Genomic DNA, 16,260 nt, shown 5'->3' with positions numbered 1-16,260 from the left:
TAATGTAAAGTTACATGATGAAGTCATACTAATGCGCGTGTGCATTTTGAGTGCGTTCTTTCACTGCATTATTTCGTGTATTCAAATGCATTTATGAATGCATGAGAATGATCACAAAATTCAAGATATGGGGGTTAGAAAATGTATATATTTATATCATTTTCTGTAGTTAATCAATATCGCATTTCAGTTTTTCTCTAAAAATCAGCATGATTAAAATGTGATATTAAATTACTACAAACAATAATTTAATTACAAATACAAAATGTTGCAGAATAATGTAATATATGAATGAATAATAACCTAAAGAACCTTTGTGCCAAAAGGGTTGTCACTTGTCATTATAGAACCTTTTTATCATAAAAAGTTCTTTGGAGTTGAGTAAAGAACCCTATGGTTCTATATTGAACCCCAATTAACCCTTTTTCTTAAGAGTGTTGTCCAGTGTTGGGCAGTAACGCGTTATTAGTAACCAGTATCCAGTTGTCTGTTGTTATGCTTGCGTTCACGTGATTATGAATCTGGCACACACTTCTTGCAGCATTCAAGAACATCTGCGTTTATTTTGCTGTTTAGTTAATCCCTAAAATAGATTCTTCTTTAGCTTCAATATCAGGTTTCTCTCAAGCAGCGTTTTTGTTCTTTTTTCCAAAAGCATATTTTGGGTAACTTTTGTAACCTTCACTCTGTTCTGCTCCAGTACTTTACAGTAATTAGTTGAGGATAAATAGCTATTTGGACTGGGATAGTTACATGTATTTCTAATGAAGCTTTAGCTGCGTCTGAAAAACTCAGACACAAGAAAAGATAAACACAGATGGTTCGTCACATGACTGAGTGATTTCTGCTGAACAATAGAATCCCTCAGGAAAACAGAGAGCTAATGATCATTACAGCACTTTAACACACTGTGGGTCGGACCACCAGGCTTTTGCTGACGCAATTATACTTGAATAAATCATAATTAGTTGTAGACTTGATTGTCTACCTTCAGTCTGGACAGTAAACATATACAGACATATACACACTGGGAGTCAAAAGTCAGGAGTAATGAAAATGTGCCTCACTAGGGCTGCATTTATTTGATCAGAAATACTGTAAAAATATGACAATTATTAGAATCCAAAATAAGGGATTTCTATGTGAATCTGCATTAAAGTGTAATTTATTTCTGTGATGCAGTGTTCAGAGATGATTGACACACGGCTGTGACCCCGGGGGTCGAGCCCTCAGCGGGGAACATGAAGGTGAGTCATGTGCATGCTGTGACTTCTGACCTCTGACCTCTGCCCCCTGCACAGGTCCAGTGATTCACAGGAACCACGCTATGAATCAAGAGTGTATATCCTACCAGTGTTGGGTGTAATTACATAATTCTTCTTATGTTATTGAACTTAATACTGACTGTAGAATATTTATATACAATGCAATACAATAGTAGATTTAACATGAAAAATATTAAATAATATAACCTTTCTATTGTTTGTTTTATGTGTGTGTGTGCTCTTTAATGTTAAAGCGTAAATGTTGTTGTTAGAAAACATTGATGGAGTCTGATCTTGGCTTTTTTATTAATTATTTTATTTTATTTTATTATTATATAAAAATAAAAAAAATCCAGGAAAAATCTTTTATTTTTAAAGCATCATTAATTATGAGAGATTTTAAAATCAATGTAAATGTGTGCTAGAGACACACAAGAAAATGTGTATGAGTTTATAAAACTAAAGTATGTTTATTTACTCAATTACTCAAACTTGTATGTATTAATGTATTAAATAAAAATATTATTAAAAACTATCACAGTATTTCAGTTGTACTAAAATGTGACTGGATCATCCAGGCACGTGGGCTTTATTATTTCAGTTCAATTCAATAGTTGTGCAAATATTTCCATCTAGTGGCTATGATTGGTTTTGCAGTTTCTTTTGCAGCTGGTAAATATTGATAATCAGAAATGAATGATCTTCAGCAGCATATTAGACAAACATAAATGGTGTTGAAAGCCAAAATATTAAATACAATGGATGTATATTTACTGAGTAATGCTCTATTTTGTAGGGGGGGGGGGGGGTTCAAAATGATAATATGGCTTCAAATAGTTAAATCATCGTACGCATTTTCAGTGGTCAATAACCAAACATTGGTCACTCTGATTTATTGCGTTTAAAACAGGTACTTCTGAAGAGCAAGTTACAAATGTAGCTTGTTTTCCTCTGTCAAAACAACTGCACTGAACAGATTTCTCTAAATGGCCTCAACGCTGAGCTCAGATCATAATAAAGAGTTGATGAGATCTGTTTAGGACAAACTGTGTTTAATAGTATTGTTTATATACTGTTATAGCATTTAATGATATTATATCGTTTTTATTTTTGTATTTATATGTAGTTTATGTAGTAGTTTTATGTGCGTTTGTCATTTTTGTTCTTAACGTTTTGTAATAATTCTATTGAGCTTTATCAACACACTGAACTAAACCTGAAATCCTTAAGTAAAGAATACTCCAATAATCTTTATTTACAACTTTAAAAAAATAAAAAAATATACATTTTTTAAATAATTAATTAATATATATTTTTTAAATGCAGTGGAGTTAAAATAGTTAAAATTATGTTATTATTTCACAATTTTTTAAATTATACAAAATTTCTAATTTTTATCTAATATTTATATTTTACTTGATTTCAGCTTTTTTTTTAATTATAAAAATGTATTGTGAATAGTTTTAGTTAGCAATGTGAAATCTTTCATTTAATATCTTTTCTTTCACCTTTATTTATTTTTTAATTTAACTAGATAACTAGCTAGTTTTTAATTTAATATTTATATTCATATTTTATTTCCGCATTACTTCAGTCAACAAAAATATTTTTAATAGATTCAGTTTTAGTTAACAATTAACAGGTTCTTCATCTAATATTTATATTTATTTTATTTTAGCTTCGTTTCAATTAACAAAGTTTTATCTAATGGAAATGGTTTTTAATGCTTTTATTTGGTTATATTTATTGTAGCTTTAATTTATGATGTTACCTGCTGGACTGGAGTGCTGTAGATTACTCGTGGATTATTGTGATGTTTTTATTCTGACGGCACCCATTCACGTTTCACGGCACTTTAAATGCTACTGGTTTAATTTCGACAAATGCTGGAGATTGGGTGGTGTGTGATGCTGCTGTGCGTTTGAGATCCTGAATGTTTTTTTTTTGCTGCAGTTGTCAATGACAGATTTGTAAAGTTAATTAAAGCTGTGTTTATTACTGACCGCATCGATTGGTCTTCTGTGTTCACTTTGCTCACAGAAGATGTGTCTCTCTGCTTCTCTGTGTGGTAAAGACTTCATGCAAATATGTGTTTTACACGACTCAAAGGTTGGAGCTTGTTGTCTGGTTTTACATCAGAAGGTCAAGGATCATTTTTATGCAGAAATTTATTTAAGCCTACTGTGAATCACATGAGCTAAAATGATGAAATTGGGAACACGCTCTGGAAAACAGCGTCTGCTATATGACTAAATGCTAATGTACCAGAGCTTACAAACTTACAAACTGTAATCAATCGCTGATTTCAAATTCCATGACAATAACGATAGTTAGTAACGCAATCCGTTACACTGCACTTATAAGTAATATAATCAGATTTTAGATCGGATTCGACTTTTAGATTACTTCATATAAATAAGTAATAATGTGAATTTATAAATTTTTATGTTTTTGAAAGTCAAAAGCCTTCCAAAGACATAGTAACATACTTAAATGATCCCTCTGACCGAATGCAAATAAAAAATAAGTTGTTCATTAGTAGTTGATGTAATATTGAAGTGCGAAGAAAATACTTAAAAAATGAAAATGGTTTTTATAAATCAAGAGGTCACATGTTTTGTCGCCTTAAAAGTTTCTGTTTAATCATATCCACCTGATAGTGATGGATGTGAGTTTCTGCAAAGAGTTATAAATGTTCAAATCTGTTAGCGTCATATGTTAGTGTCATCACAAGAGTCAGATGGAAACCGATGCTTTTGCTTTCTTTTTTCCTGATTTGAAACCTGTTCACACTGCAGCTTAATCCGGTGTCACTCCTCTTCTGTGTGTAATGGCATTCAGAGCGAAATGCACAAAGATTCAGATGTTTTTAAACAACTTATTATTGATTTCTGTTGCATAATAGAGCAATAACTCTGACCAGAAAATGACTGAGAAAATTTATCGGTTACTACATTTAGTAGTTTCTTCAAAAACAGCCATAAATTTGATTCACTATCTATATTATATAATTAGACCAAAGTGTAGCTATAATGTACTTTATTAAAAGAGCATGTTTATAAACATTGTTTTTGCATACTGTGTATAACAGGAATGGACCAATACTAAATTTCTCAGCCGATACCGATAATTTAGAAAGATATCGGTTGAAACCGACAGTTTACTGTATTGCAACGAATATAAGATGCTAAAATTAACTATTATATTTAGTGGGATTTATATGTGCATTACAAGAAAGGTCGATACGTCGCTGCAGAGATGTATATGTTGTAAATACTGGTTCAGCATTGAAACTTTCACAGTGTGAACGCTGTTAATCTGTTAAAAATGCATCGTTTTGTTGAGACACTTGTTAGTGACCAGCATTGTTTACGCTTGATTCCTGCTGAACACACAGTGGTGTGTGAAGTTGTTGATGTTGCAACAGATGATCTTGTTAAAGCGCTATAGCATTTCTTCATTTGCTTTCAGACACATGTCAGTGTCGTCTGCTGTAGTGTGTGGACTGAACTGAGCTGTCTGAAGGGTGAATGAGCAGCAGGTAACGTTTGGCTCTGATCCGATCAGTGTCGGTGAGCTTTTATCTGCTCAGGCGTTTGTCTCTGAGGAATCTCTTCACACATGGATGCTTATTTTAAAAGCTGGAAGCTCTTGACATGCAGTGGCTGCTGTCCAGTTCTCTTATTCTGACCCGGGGAGAGTTCATCAGGACTCCCTCATGAGTCTAATACAGTATGTGCTAAAAGACTCCGAGCTAGTCTTACTGAGACTATCTGGCCATTTAGTGGAAGTTTTATGTGCAAAATTAAAGTTTCTCCACATCTAGAAAGATTTGCTTCCAGGGGATAAAATAAAATAACATTAAAAAAAAATATATAAAATTATATATTTTATTTTAAGTTTAGATAAATTTTAAAACAAAACAGATTAAATTAAATTCAATTCAATACGATTCAATTCAATTCAAAAATAAAATAAAATAAAATATATTATTTTACTTTATTTTAATTTTATTTAATTTTATTTAATTTTATTTAATTTTATTTAATTTTATTTTTTGAATTTAATTTTATTTTTTGAATTTAATTTAATTTAATTTAATTTAATTTAATTTAATTTAATTTAATTTAATTTAATCTGTTTTGTTTTAAAATTTATCTAAAACGAAAACCATTTCCTTGACTTAAAATAAAATATATAATTTAAATAAAGTATTCCAAACAAATATATTTTATTTCAGCTACTTGCCAAAGCAACATTTCTTATTTCTCAGTTGGAGTTCTGCCTGCATCACAAGGTAATTGTGACTTTTCATCTCGCAATTCAGACTTTTTTTGTTTTGTTTTATTTGTGATTTTGCAAATATTTTTTTCCCTCAAAATTGTGCAATAGAAACTCAGAAGTCTAAATTTTTAGGTGCAATTTTGAGTTTGTATTATAATTCTGTGTTTATGTCAAAAATTTAGAAAGACATTTATTTCAATTATGATTTTATATTTTATAAAAAGTTTATAAATCTCAGTTCTGAGTTAAAATGTTATAATAAGTTTGTCTCACAACTCTGAGTTTCTATCTCATTATTCCGTGTTTTTATTTATGCATATCTCTCAGTTGAATTTATATTTAATTCAGAATATTTATCTCACAATTTATATCTTTCAGTACTTTTTTCATCAGAATTGAGTTTATAACATATGTTATTTGGAAAAAGTCTTTTAAGACACATAATAATAAAATGAAAAAGGTAATTGCAACTTTGTATCCCACAGTTCTGATTTTTGTTTTCACAATTCTGAGAAATTGCAAACTGCAAAAAAGAAAGAAAAAAAACTGAATTGAGAGAATCTCAAAATGTAAATATGAGATAAAGTCAAAATTACATTGGTTGATTGGTTGGAAACAGTACTGAAGTAACTAAATCCAATAAATAATATAAGAAACTAAACTATATCTAACTTAAACTTGAATTTAAATTAAAGTGAAAATAGAAAATATAAAACTAAAAACTAGTTCCAAAAAAAACTAAATAACACTCTTCTAAATAATGTTGTTTTGCATGTGATAAAGTGGAGAATTTTCTCTGTATAACCCCAGTGTTTGTCAGAATGCATGAGTTCTTGCACAATACAGAACATTTGGTGTAGTTATAGTATTTAAGAGGTTTATGGTTGGATTTACATGTGTTCTCCGTACATCAATCCTCCATTAAACATGCATGGCATTGACATTCCAGTCTCTTCAGTCCGGATGAACAAATTGTGGGCAATTGAAAGTGACAATAAAATCAATTGAGCGTGTGGATCAGTGTCCAAGCGGCGTGGGGTCGCTCTGTGTGTCAGTCAGTGTGCTCATGACGACTGTAAGTGAAGCTCCGCCCCTCTGCTGGATTAGAACACAGCCAGATCTGGAGCTGTTCATATTCAACAGCACTGACTCGCATGTGGACCGATCTCACTGAAACACTGCAGGCGCAGACAGAGACAACACCGCAGGTAACGCCACACTCTCATCTGATCAATTACCGACAATCAGCTACACTTTCTGTTTATTTTATTTAGTAAAATATTATTTTTACTTCATAATTGCACTTTATATTTGATATAAATATATAAATAAAAATTAAAATAGTCAAATAAAATGTTATTTATTTGTTGAATTAGGAGTAAGTTCTGTAAAAAAAAAAAAAAAAAATGTACACGTTTATTTGTAAAAATCTTTTCATTCATGTATTTATTTATTTATTTCAATGTTTTTATTTTATAAAAAAAATTTTTTTTGTGTGTTTTATTTTATAAAACAATATTTTGGCAAACAAATAGCACTTTATATTTGACATAAATATATAAAGAAAAATTAAAATAGCCAAGTATGTATTCATTTATTTATTTAAATGTTTTTTTTATATATAAAATGTTATTTAACCCTAAAACACAACTTTTTTAATTCATGTATTTTTTCATTTATTTTAATGTTTTGTTTTATTATTTATTATATAAACATATAAACATTTTTGCATTTAAATTTTATTTAGTAAAACATTATTTTGGCACCGAAATTCTAATTCTTTTTTTTTTTTTTTTTTTTTTTACTGAATTTGTCAGAAAATAAATCATTATGAGTTATTATTATTATTTTCTGTTTTTGTACATTTAAAAAAAAAAATTAATTAGGAGGAACAGTTTAGATGTCTAAAAACATTTACACAATATTTTGGTCTAAAAATGTTCACTTTGTCTACTGTTTCAGACACAAACTACAAAAATAGCCATTTATTGTTTTAGCTGTCATTTTGAAGTATTTTAATTTAGTCTGTCAGAAATGAAATCATAGTGAGCTTGTTGTGATTATTTTCTGTCTGTGTTTGCATGTTTTACAACATTTATTCTGTTGAATTATGAAAAATGTATTTGTTTCTTTTATTTGTTAGACATTGTTTCTACTCTAAATGACACTTTACACTAAACATAAAGTGCAAAAATCAGTCTGTACAGATTTCAGTCATCATTTGGGATGATTGTAACTGGATCTGTCATCATGGTCTGTGTTTGTGTTGGTTTTGTTGACGTCTGTCTGTCATTTCAGTCTGCGTGAGGCCTTTGGCTTTGCTATTTTAAAGTCATCTGATGGAAAACAAAAAAGATGATAATTTCCCACATTTGAACATCGTCGGACCTTTCAATCCATTGGGACACTTGCTTTTTGAGAGTTTCTGTCCTGAAAGCTAAATGTAGTCTGAGGTCACAGAGAGAACATTGATGAACCAATGATTATTAATCTTTGTTACTGGGAATGGGTTATACCCAGAGAAATAGCTTAAAATTGGGAGTTTTTATTTATTTTTTAAAAATTTTTATTACTTTTGTTTTGTTTATGTTTAAGCTTTGGGTTGCCCTCTTAACATCTAATTATACACACACACACGTTTCAGGAGCTTTTCCATAAACTTTTTGCTCTGATGTATTTTTGAGTATTATGTAATTTTGATGATGCAATGAATTAGACATTAAGGGCAAGTGAACGTCATCTTAGACAGAAGCTGTTTTTTACATTCAGATTGAACAGCTTTAACTTGCATGACCCTGTTGATGGTCTTGATCATATTAACATTAAATAAATAAATAAATAAAGAGAGGGAAATCCTCTTATGGCACCTACATAGAGCATTTAATCACTCTCTCTCGGGTTTAATTACTTCCTTTAATCGTGAGGCTCATGTCTGTGTCTAATTTAAATGATTACAATTGTAAATCTCTCCTGCACAACATATGTTGTTTTATGGATGCTGTCATATCTTAATATGTCTGTTTTCATAAACTCTTCAGTGTAACAGATTTGAAGAGGTTTCCTCCGCACCTTTAGACAGGAGCAATAATCCGAGCCGCAGCCGCCTGAAGGGCTTCAGTTCATATACAGTACTGAAGTATAGAAATATTCAATATCTGTAAACACAGCAGGACCCAGGTGTTATGTTTGTCATGCTGTACTGGGAACAAACACTGCCAGGATCCCAGTACATTTTTGAATTATTGTTTGTTTGTGGTAGCATGTACATTTTGTGTACAGTATACCTATAACATTCACATTTGCATTGGCACAGTCCAGGAAAAGGTCCGTGAGAGTGATTTTGAATTTCTTTGGGATGGCACCACAAGGCGTCGTTCACTTGCAGAGCACAAACTTCTGGAGGGCACATGAGATTTAACCAGTGAGTTTAGGTAAGTTGGTGCCGTGCCAGTGGTCGTCTTGTAGGTAAGCATCAGTACCTTGAATTTGATGCGATTGGCTACTGGTAGCCAGTGTAACCTGATGAGGAGAGGAGTACAATAGTCCAATCTGGAGAGAACAAGAGCTTGGACAAGAAGTTGGGTTGCTTGCTCTGACAGGAAGGGTCTAATCTTCCTAATGTTGTATAAGGCAAACCTGCAGGACCGGGTCGTTGTAGTAATGTGGTCAGTGAAGCTTAATTGATGATCCATCACAACTCCTAGGTTTCTGGCTGTCCTCCAAGGAGTAATGGTTGACGAACCCAGCTGTATAGAGAAGTTGTGATGAAGCAATGGGTTAGCTGGAATCACCAGGAGTTCAGTCTTCGTAAGGTTAAGCTGAAGGTGATGGTCATTCATCCAGCTAGAAATGTCACTCAGACAGGCTGAAATGTGAGCAGCTACCGTCGGGTCATCAGGCTGGAATGAGAAGTAGAGTTGGGTGTCATCAGCATAGCAGTGATAAGAAAAGCCATGCTTCTGGATGACAGATCCTAATGTAAATGGAGAAGAGAAGTGGTCCTAGTACTGAGCCTTGAGGAACCCCAGTAGCAAGTTGTTGCGACTTAGAAACTTCCCGCCTCCAAGACACACTGAAGGATCTGTCAGAGAGGTAGGACTTAACCCACAGGAGCGTGGTTCTAGAGATGCCCATCTTTCTGAGGGTGGACAGGAGAATCTGGTGATTAACAGTGTCAAAAGCAGCAGACAGACCAGTAAGATGAGTACAGAGGAGCTGGAAGCTGCATTTAGAAGATCGAAACTAAATACTTCTTTACTAATTTTATTCAATGTATTAATTTATTGTTTGCTATTTGGAATAATAATACAAATAATAAACAAGTTTTACATAAGTAAAATACATTTTTACTGTAATAATAGTGAAATAACTAAAGAAGTTAGGGAAAAGGGAGTTAAAAATAAATGTAAAATCCTCTGTCTAGGATCATACAATCTAAATAAAACTGGAGACAGAATATAGTGTTCGCGTTCAACCTATTTTTAGATATTTTTGCGAGTCCAGAAACAACTGACTCCATGTTTTCAAGATCTTAATGTCCCGAGACACTAAATATTGTTTCATAACTTGTAATATTAGTCATGAATTGTAACTAAAGCTCATCCAGACAGACACGCAGTACTTATTCACCCTCTCAGGTATGAAGACCATGAAGCATATTCATGTGAGGTTTTTAAAAAATAAGTCTTTGTGCTGCACGTGTTATTGCTTTGCCTGTATTTCTGGAGCTGGAGGCGGTTTTCGGTTGCAGGATGAGCGAGAGCTCAAACAGAGCATGTTCTTATTTGCCATAAGCCTCTTGAATCACATGCTGTGAACATACCCCAAACACTGGTGTAACAACACTAAAGCAAGTTGGAAATGTATTAAGAGGAGATTCTTCTGGAGAAACTCTTTGGCTGGACTTTGAGAGGTCAGTGAAGTCAGATGGAGCTTTAATGAGCGTCTTCTGGCAGGTATGGAGGAGACGGTGGACATGAACCGAGGCTTCTTCAGGAAAGTGGACGTTCCCGATCATGCACACTACATAGTGGCCTTCTTCGTGGCTGTTATCGGGGCTGTAGGAGTGATTGGAAACCTGCTGGTCATGTATGCCTTCTTCAGGTAGGATCTCACGTCTCATCAACTTAAACTAAGCGTCTACTGTTATGAAGCTGAGGCTCTTTTTGACAGTGTCTAAGTGAGCATTGCACATCAGTTTCTGGAGAAAAGTGTTTTATGTTAAGGGATGTATTTGTTAAATAAAAAATACAGTAAATACAGTAAAAATTGTGTGAATCTGTGTTAAAGTGTAATGTATTTCTCTGATGCTCCGCTGTATTTTCAGCATCATTCCTCCAGTCTTTAGTGTCACATGATCTTCAGAAATCAGAATAATATGATGATTTACTGCTCAAGAAACATTTCTGATTATTATCAGTGTTGAACACAGTTGTGCTGCACAATTTGTTTTTCAATAATCATGATTCTTTGATGAATAGAAAGTTAAAAAAAGAACAGCATTTATTTAAAATTGTTGTGATTATTTTAATGCATCCTTGCTGAGGCTATTAAAGGTGCTGTAGGGAACTTTTGTAAAAAAAAAAAAAATATTTTTTACATATTTATTAAACCTGTCATTATGTCCTGACAGTAGAATATGAGACAGATAATCTGTGAAAAAATCAAGCTCCTCTGGCTCCTCCCAGTGTCCTATTGCCATTTGCAGGAATACATCGATCCCGGTAAAAAACAACCAATCAGAGCTGCGGTCCGTAACTTTGTTTGTGTTTAAAATGTAGAAAAATGAACATAATAAGCGAGTACACCATGAATCCATTTTCCAAACCGTGTTTTTAGCTTGTCCTGAATCACTAGGGTACACCAGTAATAAGTGTTTATATTCGGACTATTTTATATTGCTTCGGGGATACCGCGGCGGAGTAACCCAGTACCTTTGTGATTCTTCATAGACATAAACAGAGAGAAGTAGTTCCGGCTACGATGTTCTTCCGCAAGACGCAAGCAGTTCTGTTTATTAACCGCTAGAGCGTCAAAAGTTCCCTACCGCAGCTTTAATAAAAAAATAAAAAATAAAAATCTTGTTGAACCCAAACTTTCAAATTGTAGTATATTACGTTTTACACACACACAGACACACACACACAAATTCAAAATGAAGATATTTTTTCAATGTATAATGTTCCAAAATACTGCTCCAAATACTGTTACAAATAAATACAGCTCTTTTGAACTTTATATTTAACGAAGTAAAATGTATCACAGTTTCCACAAAAATATTATGTAACATTGATGATAATCAGAAATGTTTCTTGAGCAGCAAAACAGAATATTATTATGATTTCTGAAGATCATGTGACACTGAAGACTGTGGAAATGATTGGTTTAATCACAGAAATCAATTACATTTTAAGAGATATTCTCATAGAAAACATCTATTTAAAATTGTAATAATATTTAGCTATTTTTACTGTATTTTCTATCAAATAAATGCAGCCTTGGTGAGCAGAAGAGACTTCTTTCAAAAACAGTAAAGTATCTTAATTAATACAAACTTCCCAGTGTAAAAATAATGTGGATGCTGATAATTTCATATTGAGATCAGATCTGAGCACAGTTTGAGCCACTTTTGAGATCTTTTGTAATTCCTTTTTCACAAAATCTCATTAAAAACTGATTTCAGGACACATTTTCCAGCATAAAGACTACACTGAGGTTTGCGCAATCTGATGCTGTGAAATGTTTGGTCTTAATAACTCCTCAATCCTGCGTCACTGCAGTATGACTCACTGCTGATTTTGTCTTTCATTTTAATTACTCGTACTGCTGTTTGAAGTCTAGCAGTCTTGACATGGTTTTATACTGACAGATTTATTTTAGTCGTTGCTGAGAGGGACGGTTTGCCGTCAGTAATAGATGGTGACAGCAGACACACTGCAGGAGCATTTTCAGACATTAATAAACATGATAAAGTTTAAACGTTTAGATTAAACGTAAAAATTGTGAGTGGATGTAGAATTACAACATTCCTGTAAATAAAAGTATGAGATAAATTAAGGTTAAACAGGAGTAGTTAACTGCAGCGTGAACTAATTGTCTTTCATCAACTACATTTTTTCACAAACAAATACTCAGTGATTTTGTCAATATTGATTTTATGCAACAGTGAAATAAAGTTAACGTGTTTTGTGCAGTTTCGCACTTTCTAACTGTTTAGAGCAGTGTTTCGTTACTGAAATTAATTTTGTACAAATGGCTTAAGTCAATGATTCAGTCACCTGCTTGGTTTCTGAAAGAATCATCTGTTTGAGTGAATCTTGAATCAATGATTCAGTGACTCATTCGTAAGGACTTGCTTTGTGTCTGAATGAATCATCTGTTTGAGTGAATCTTGAATCAATGATTCAGTGACTCATTCTTAAGGACTTGCTTTGTTTCTGAATGAATCATCTGTTTGAGTGAATCTTGAATCAATGATTCAGTGACTCATTCGTAAGGACTTGCTTTGTTTCTGAATGAATCATCTGTTTGAGTGAATCTTGAATCAATGATTCAGTGACTCATTCGTAAGGACTTGCTTTGTTTCTGAATGAATCAGCCCTTCCAACTAACTGGTTGAGTGAGTTATTCAATGACTCACTCATTAAAACACTGCTGCATATTAGATATTTAGAGTATCATAAAAAAATATTTGTATCATTTCATATTTCAGTTGGATATTTATTAAAAAAATAAATAAATAAATTCTGTGTGTGTTGCATGTTTAAATTCACTCATATTAACAGGTTAATCATATATTTTACAGGCGTATATAATGAATTTTGAGTTTTTATAGAACTGCTTAATTGTTTTAAAATCTAAGCTAGACTAAAACAATTCATGAGTAAAACATGACTAAGTGGCATTTTAGTGTAAAGACTAGGATCAAAAACAAACCAAAATGTGCTGTGAAATGAAGATTCGGTTTATTGTGGATACACTCTATGCGATGCATTCAGTCTAAATCCTCCAGGGCCGATGACACACTTTTTGCATTTGTTCATCTCTCACTCTCAAAGAGCACCGCTCTTCTCAGTCCCACAACACTTTCTTATCGATCACAGCCCTAAAGACATAACACACACGCTTACGAGTGCTAAAGATCTGTCTTTATCAATCTTGAATCTGAATCTTGAGTAATGCATATATATTTATATGCATTACTCTATATGCAATGTTTATTTCAACGTTTAATTAAAAGTTAGTTCTGTTAACATTAGTTGATGCACTGTGAGCTTGCATGAACAAACAATCAATATCTAGTTAACAAATACTTAAAAAATATTGCCCATTGTTAGTTTATGTTAGACATTGCATTAACTAATGAGATACAACTGTAAAGTGTTACTGATATTTTAAAGTTGACAAACAATAAATCACTGTATTTCTATAAACTAGCATTAACCAATATTAATAAAACCTTTACAGTACATTGATTATTGTTAGTTTGGTAATTCATCAACTAATGTCAACAAATGAGATCATATTGTAATGTTTTTTTTTTCTAAGTTATGTCTTCTAGAAGCTGCTGTTAGCATTGGCCCATTAACAATATGATTGCATAATGTAATGAAATGTAGCCATGCAGTTATATAACATAATGCACATTGACTGTAAACTAAGCAAAATGTTTTTGACCGTAATTAATCAGATGCACATGAAGGCCTTTAGGGTTTGGGAGTTTGTGGTGATCGTGTGGAAGTGGAAAATAAACCATCAGCTTCTCACTGGTCAATGACAAGAGACAGAAACAAAGCCACGGACAACCTGTTTAATTCAACAGACCCGCTGTACAACACAAGAATCAATGTCTGACCTCTTTAAAAAAGCCTCTCATTTATTCTAGCGCTCATCTCCTTAAACTTTACTGTGTGCTGGAGAGAACTTAACAAGCTCATAACATTTCTGATTTACAACCACAGTGATTATATAAAGGCTGATGGGTAACAGTGGCCGAACTTTAGGGTTTAGGTGATGCAAATGCAACGACGAATAAAAGTCATACCATAAAAACCCTAGTAGCCAGTAGGCAGCAAAGTTCCTCGAGACAGGAACTTTAACATTGTCTAATATATGCAACAAAGTCACAATCCATCTCTGTCCCAGATTATTTCTGGTGTTACCTAATGACTAAACATGACTGCTGTTAATCAGATGAGAACATACTCTTATCATGCTGCAGGATTTAGGATCCTGACTGAGAATCACAACTCGTCCTAGTGTCTCTCTGGAGGTCGTCTGTCAGCTGAGAGCTTTCTAGGAAAGGCTGTGTTGTTCCCGTGAAGTGTTGATGTCTCCTGAAGCTCTAATGCTTGATGGACGGGGATAAGGGTTTCAGATGGGGGACGTTCAATCAGAGGAAATTGTGTGAACTGTGACTGTAGTTATTAATGAGATGATGTGCAATCACTGTGATTGTTGTGTGATGAATCACCTCAGATGCCATGTGTTGAATCAATAAATTTAACACCGTCAACGCTTGTAGAAGCTTCTAGCACTGTTCTAACCCTATGAAGACTTTACTGTGTCACACACAATCTACTGCACGTCTTCTGTCGTCTGATTGATAGTTTAAAGTTGTAGTAAAAGCTCTTTTAGTGTAATCAGCTTCAGATGGAGCTTCTGGTGTCAAATCTCTCCTGATTGTGATCAAGTAAAGGTGAGAATAAGGTCAGTAATATCTCCAGATGAACTCTTAATGGACTGAAGCAGCTCCGCTTCACTTGATTCTCCATCAATCATGTTTTAGAGTCTCTTTTGAGGAGCGTTTGTTTCCAGAAGCTTTACTTTCACTGTTCCTCAGCGGAGGAATGATCTTCACAAGCCTCCAGAACATCTCACATCTTCTGAGGAGAGTTTATTTCTTCAGCTCTCCATCACTGTGTTATATGTGCGGATCATTTACATCTCATCTCATCACTGGAGATACTGTATAGCGTGATATTCAGATCAGTTTATATGATCTGAATGATCATATCTGAATGATCATATGATATGATCCGCTCATTGATTTACATTAAAAGCAGCATCAAAAGCACCAGATAAAATGTATTTAACATTCAACAAACTCTTTCATTTCAATTTGATAATGCAACTTGCAAAATGCTTTCTTTACCTATTTATATACAGTAGAGATATATTCCAGTTACCACTACCTGCATACTTTGATCATATGAAAGTGAAAATAATTGTGTGAATTATCTGTGCATTAAAGGTTCAAATGAGTGTGAGTTGACGCATTGTGTTTGGTTAGCTGAGGTTTTGAGGAAATGGCAATTGCTTTACATCTACTCTCAGCTTCTGTAACTGTGACTGTGACTGAAGCTGCTTTTTGTGTTTCAGTAACAAGAAACTACGGACGCCTCCGAATTACTTCATCATGAATCTGGCAGTGAGCGACTTCCTCATGGCCATCACTCAGTCGCCCATCTTCTTCGTCAACTGCATGTACAAGGAATGGGTGTTTGGTGAAATGGGTACCTAATTTGCCCTCCTCCACATCTAGACACTTACTCAGTTACTTAAACCCAATAGAATCATAACACAAACCATTGACAGAACTGTTAATGTTAAGCTGTTCCGAGATCTATGTTATTGGAGGATGTGTCAGTTCTTCAGCTTGATCGAGGGAAACATTTACGTTTAGCTAAGTTGGCTCTGATAGCACCAAAGA

General features: G+C 33.4%; 1 protein-coding gene across 1 annotated transcript in view; it reads left to right on the top strand.

The window, feature by feature from the left end:
• The first annotated feature begins 1,184 nt into the window (after nucleotides 1-1,184).
• LOC113110106 (melanopsin-B-like) overlaps nucleotides 1,185-16,260 on the top strand; it is a 30,132-nt gene continuing 15,056 nt past the window's right edge. The window contains exons 1-3 of the mRNA XM_026274121.1: nucleotides 1,185-1,247; nucleotides 10,505-10,652; nucleotides 15,930-16,063. Of these exons, the coding sequence (XP_026129906.1) occupies nucleotides 10,507-10,652; nucleotides 15,930-16,063 (280 nt within the window). The 5' untranslated portion in view covers nucleotides 1,185-1,247; nucleotides 10,505-10,506. The remainder of the gene's footprint in view (nucleotides 1,248-10,504; nucleotides 10,653-15,929; nucleotides 16,064-16,260) is intronic.

The sequence above is a fragment of the Carassius auratus genome, chromosome 10 (genome assembly GCF_003368295.1).
Source record: "Carassius auratus strain Wakin chromosome 10, ASM336829v1, whole genome shotgun sequence".
NCBI lineage: Eukaryota > Metazoa > Chordata > Actinopteri > Cypriniformes > Cyprinidae > Carassius > Carassius auratus.
The sequence above is the reverse complement of the archived record's forward strand: the minus strand, read 5'-3'. Positions and strand labels throughout refer to the sequence as shown.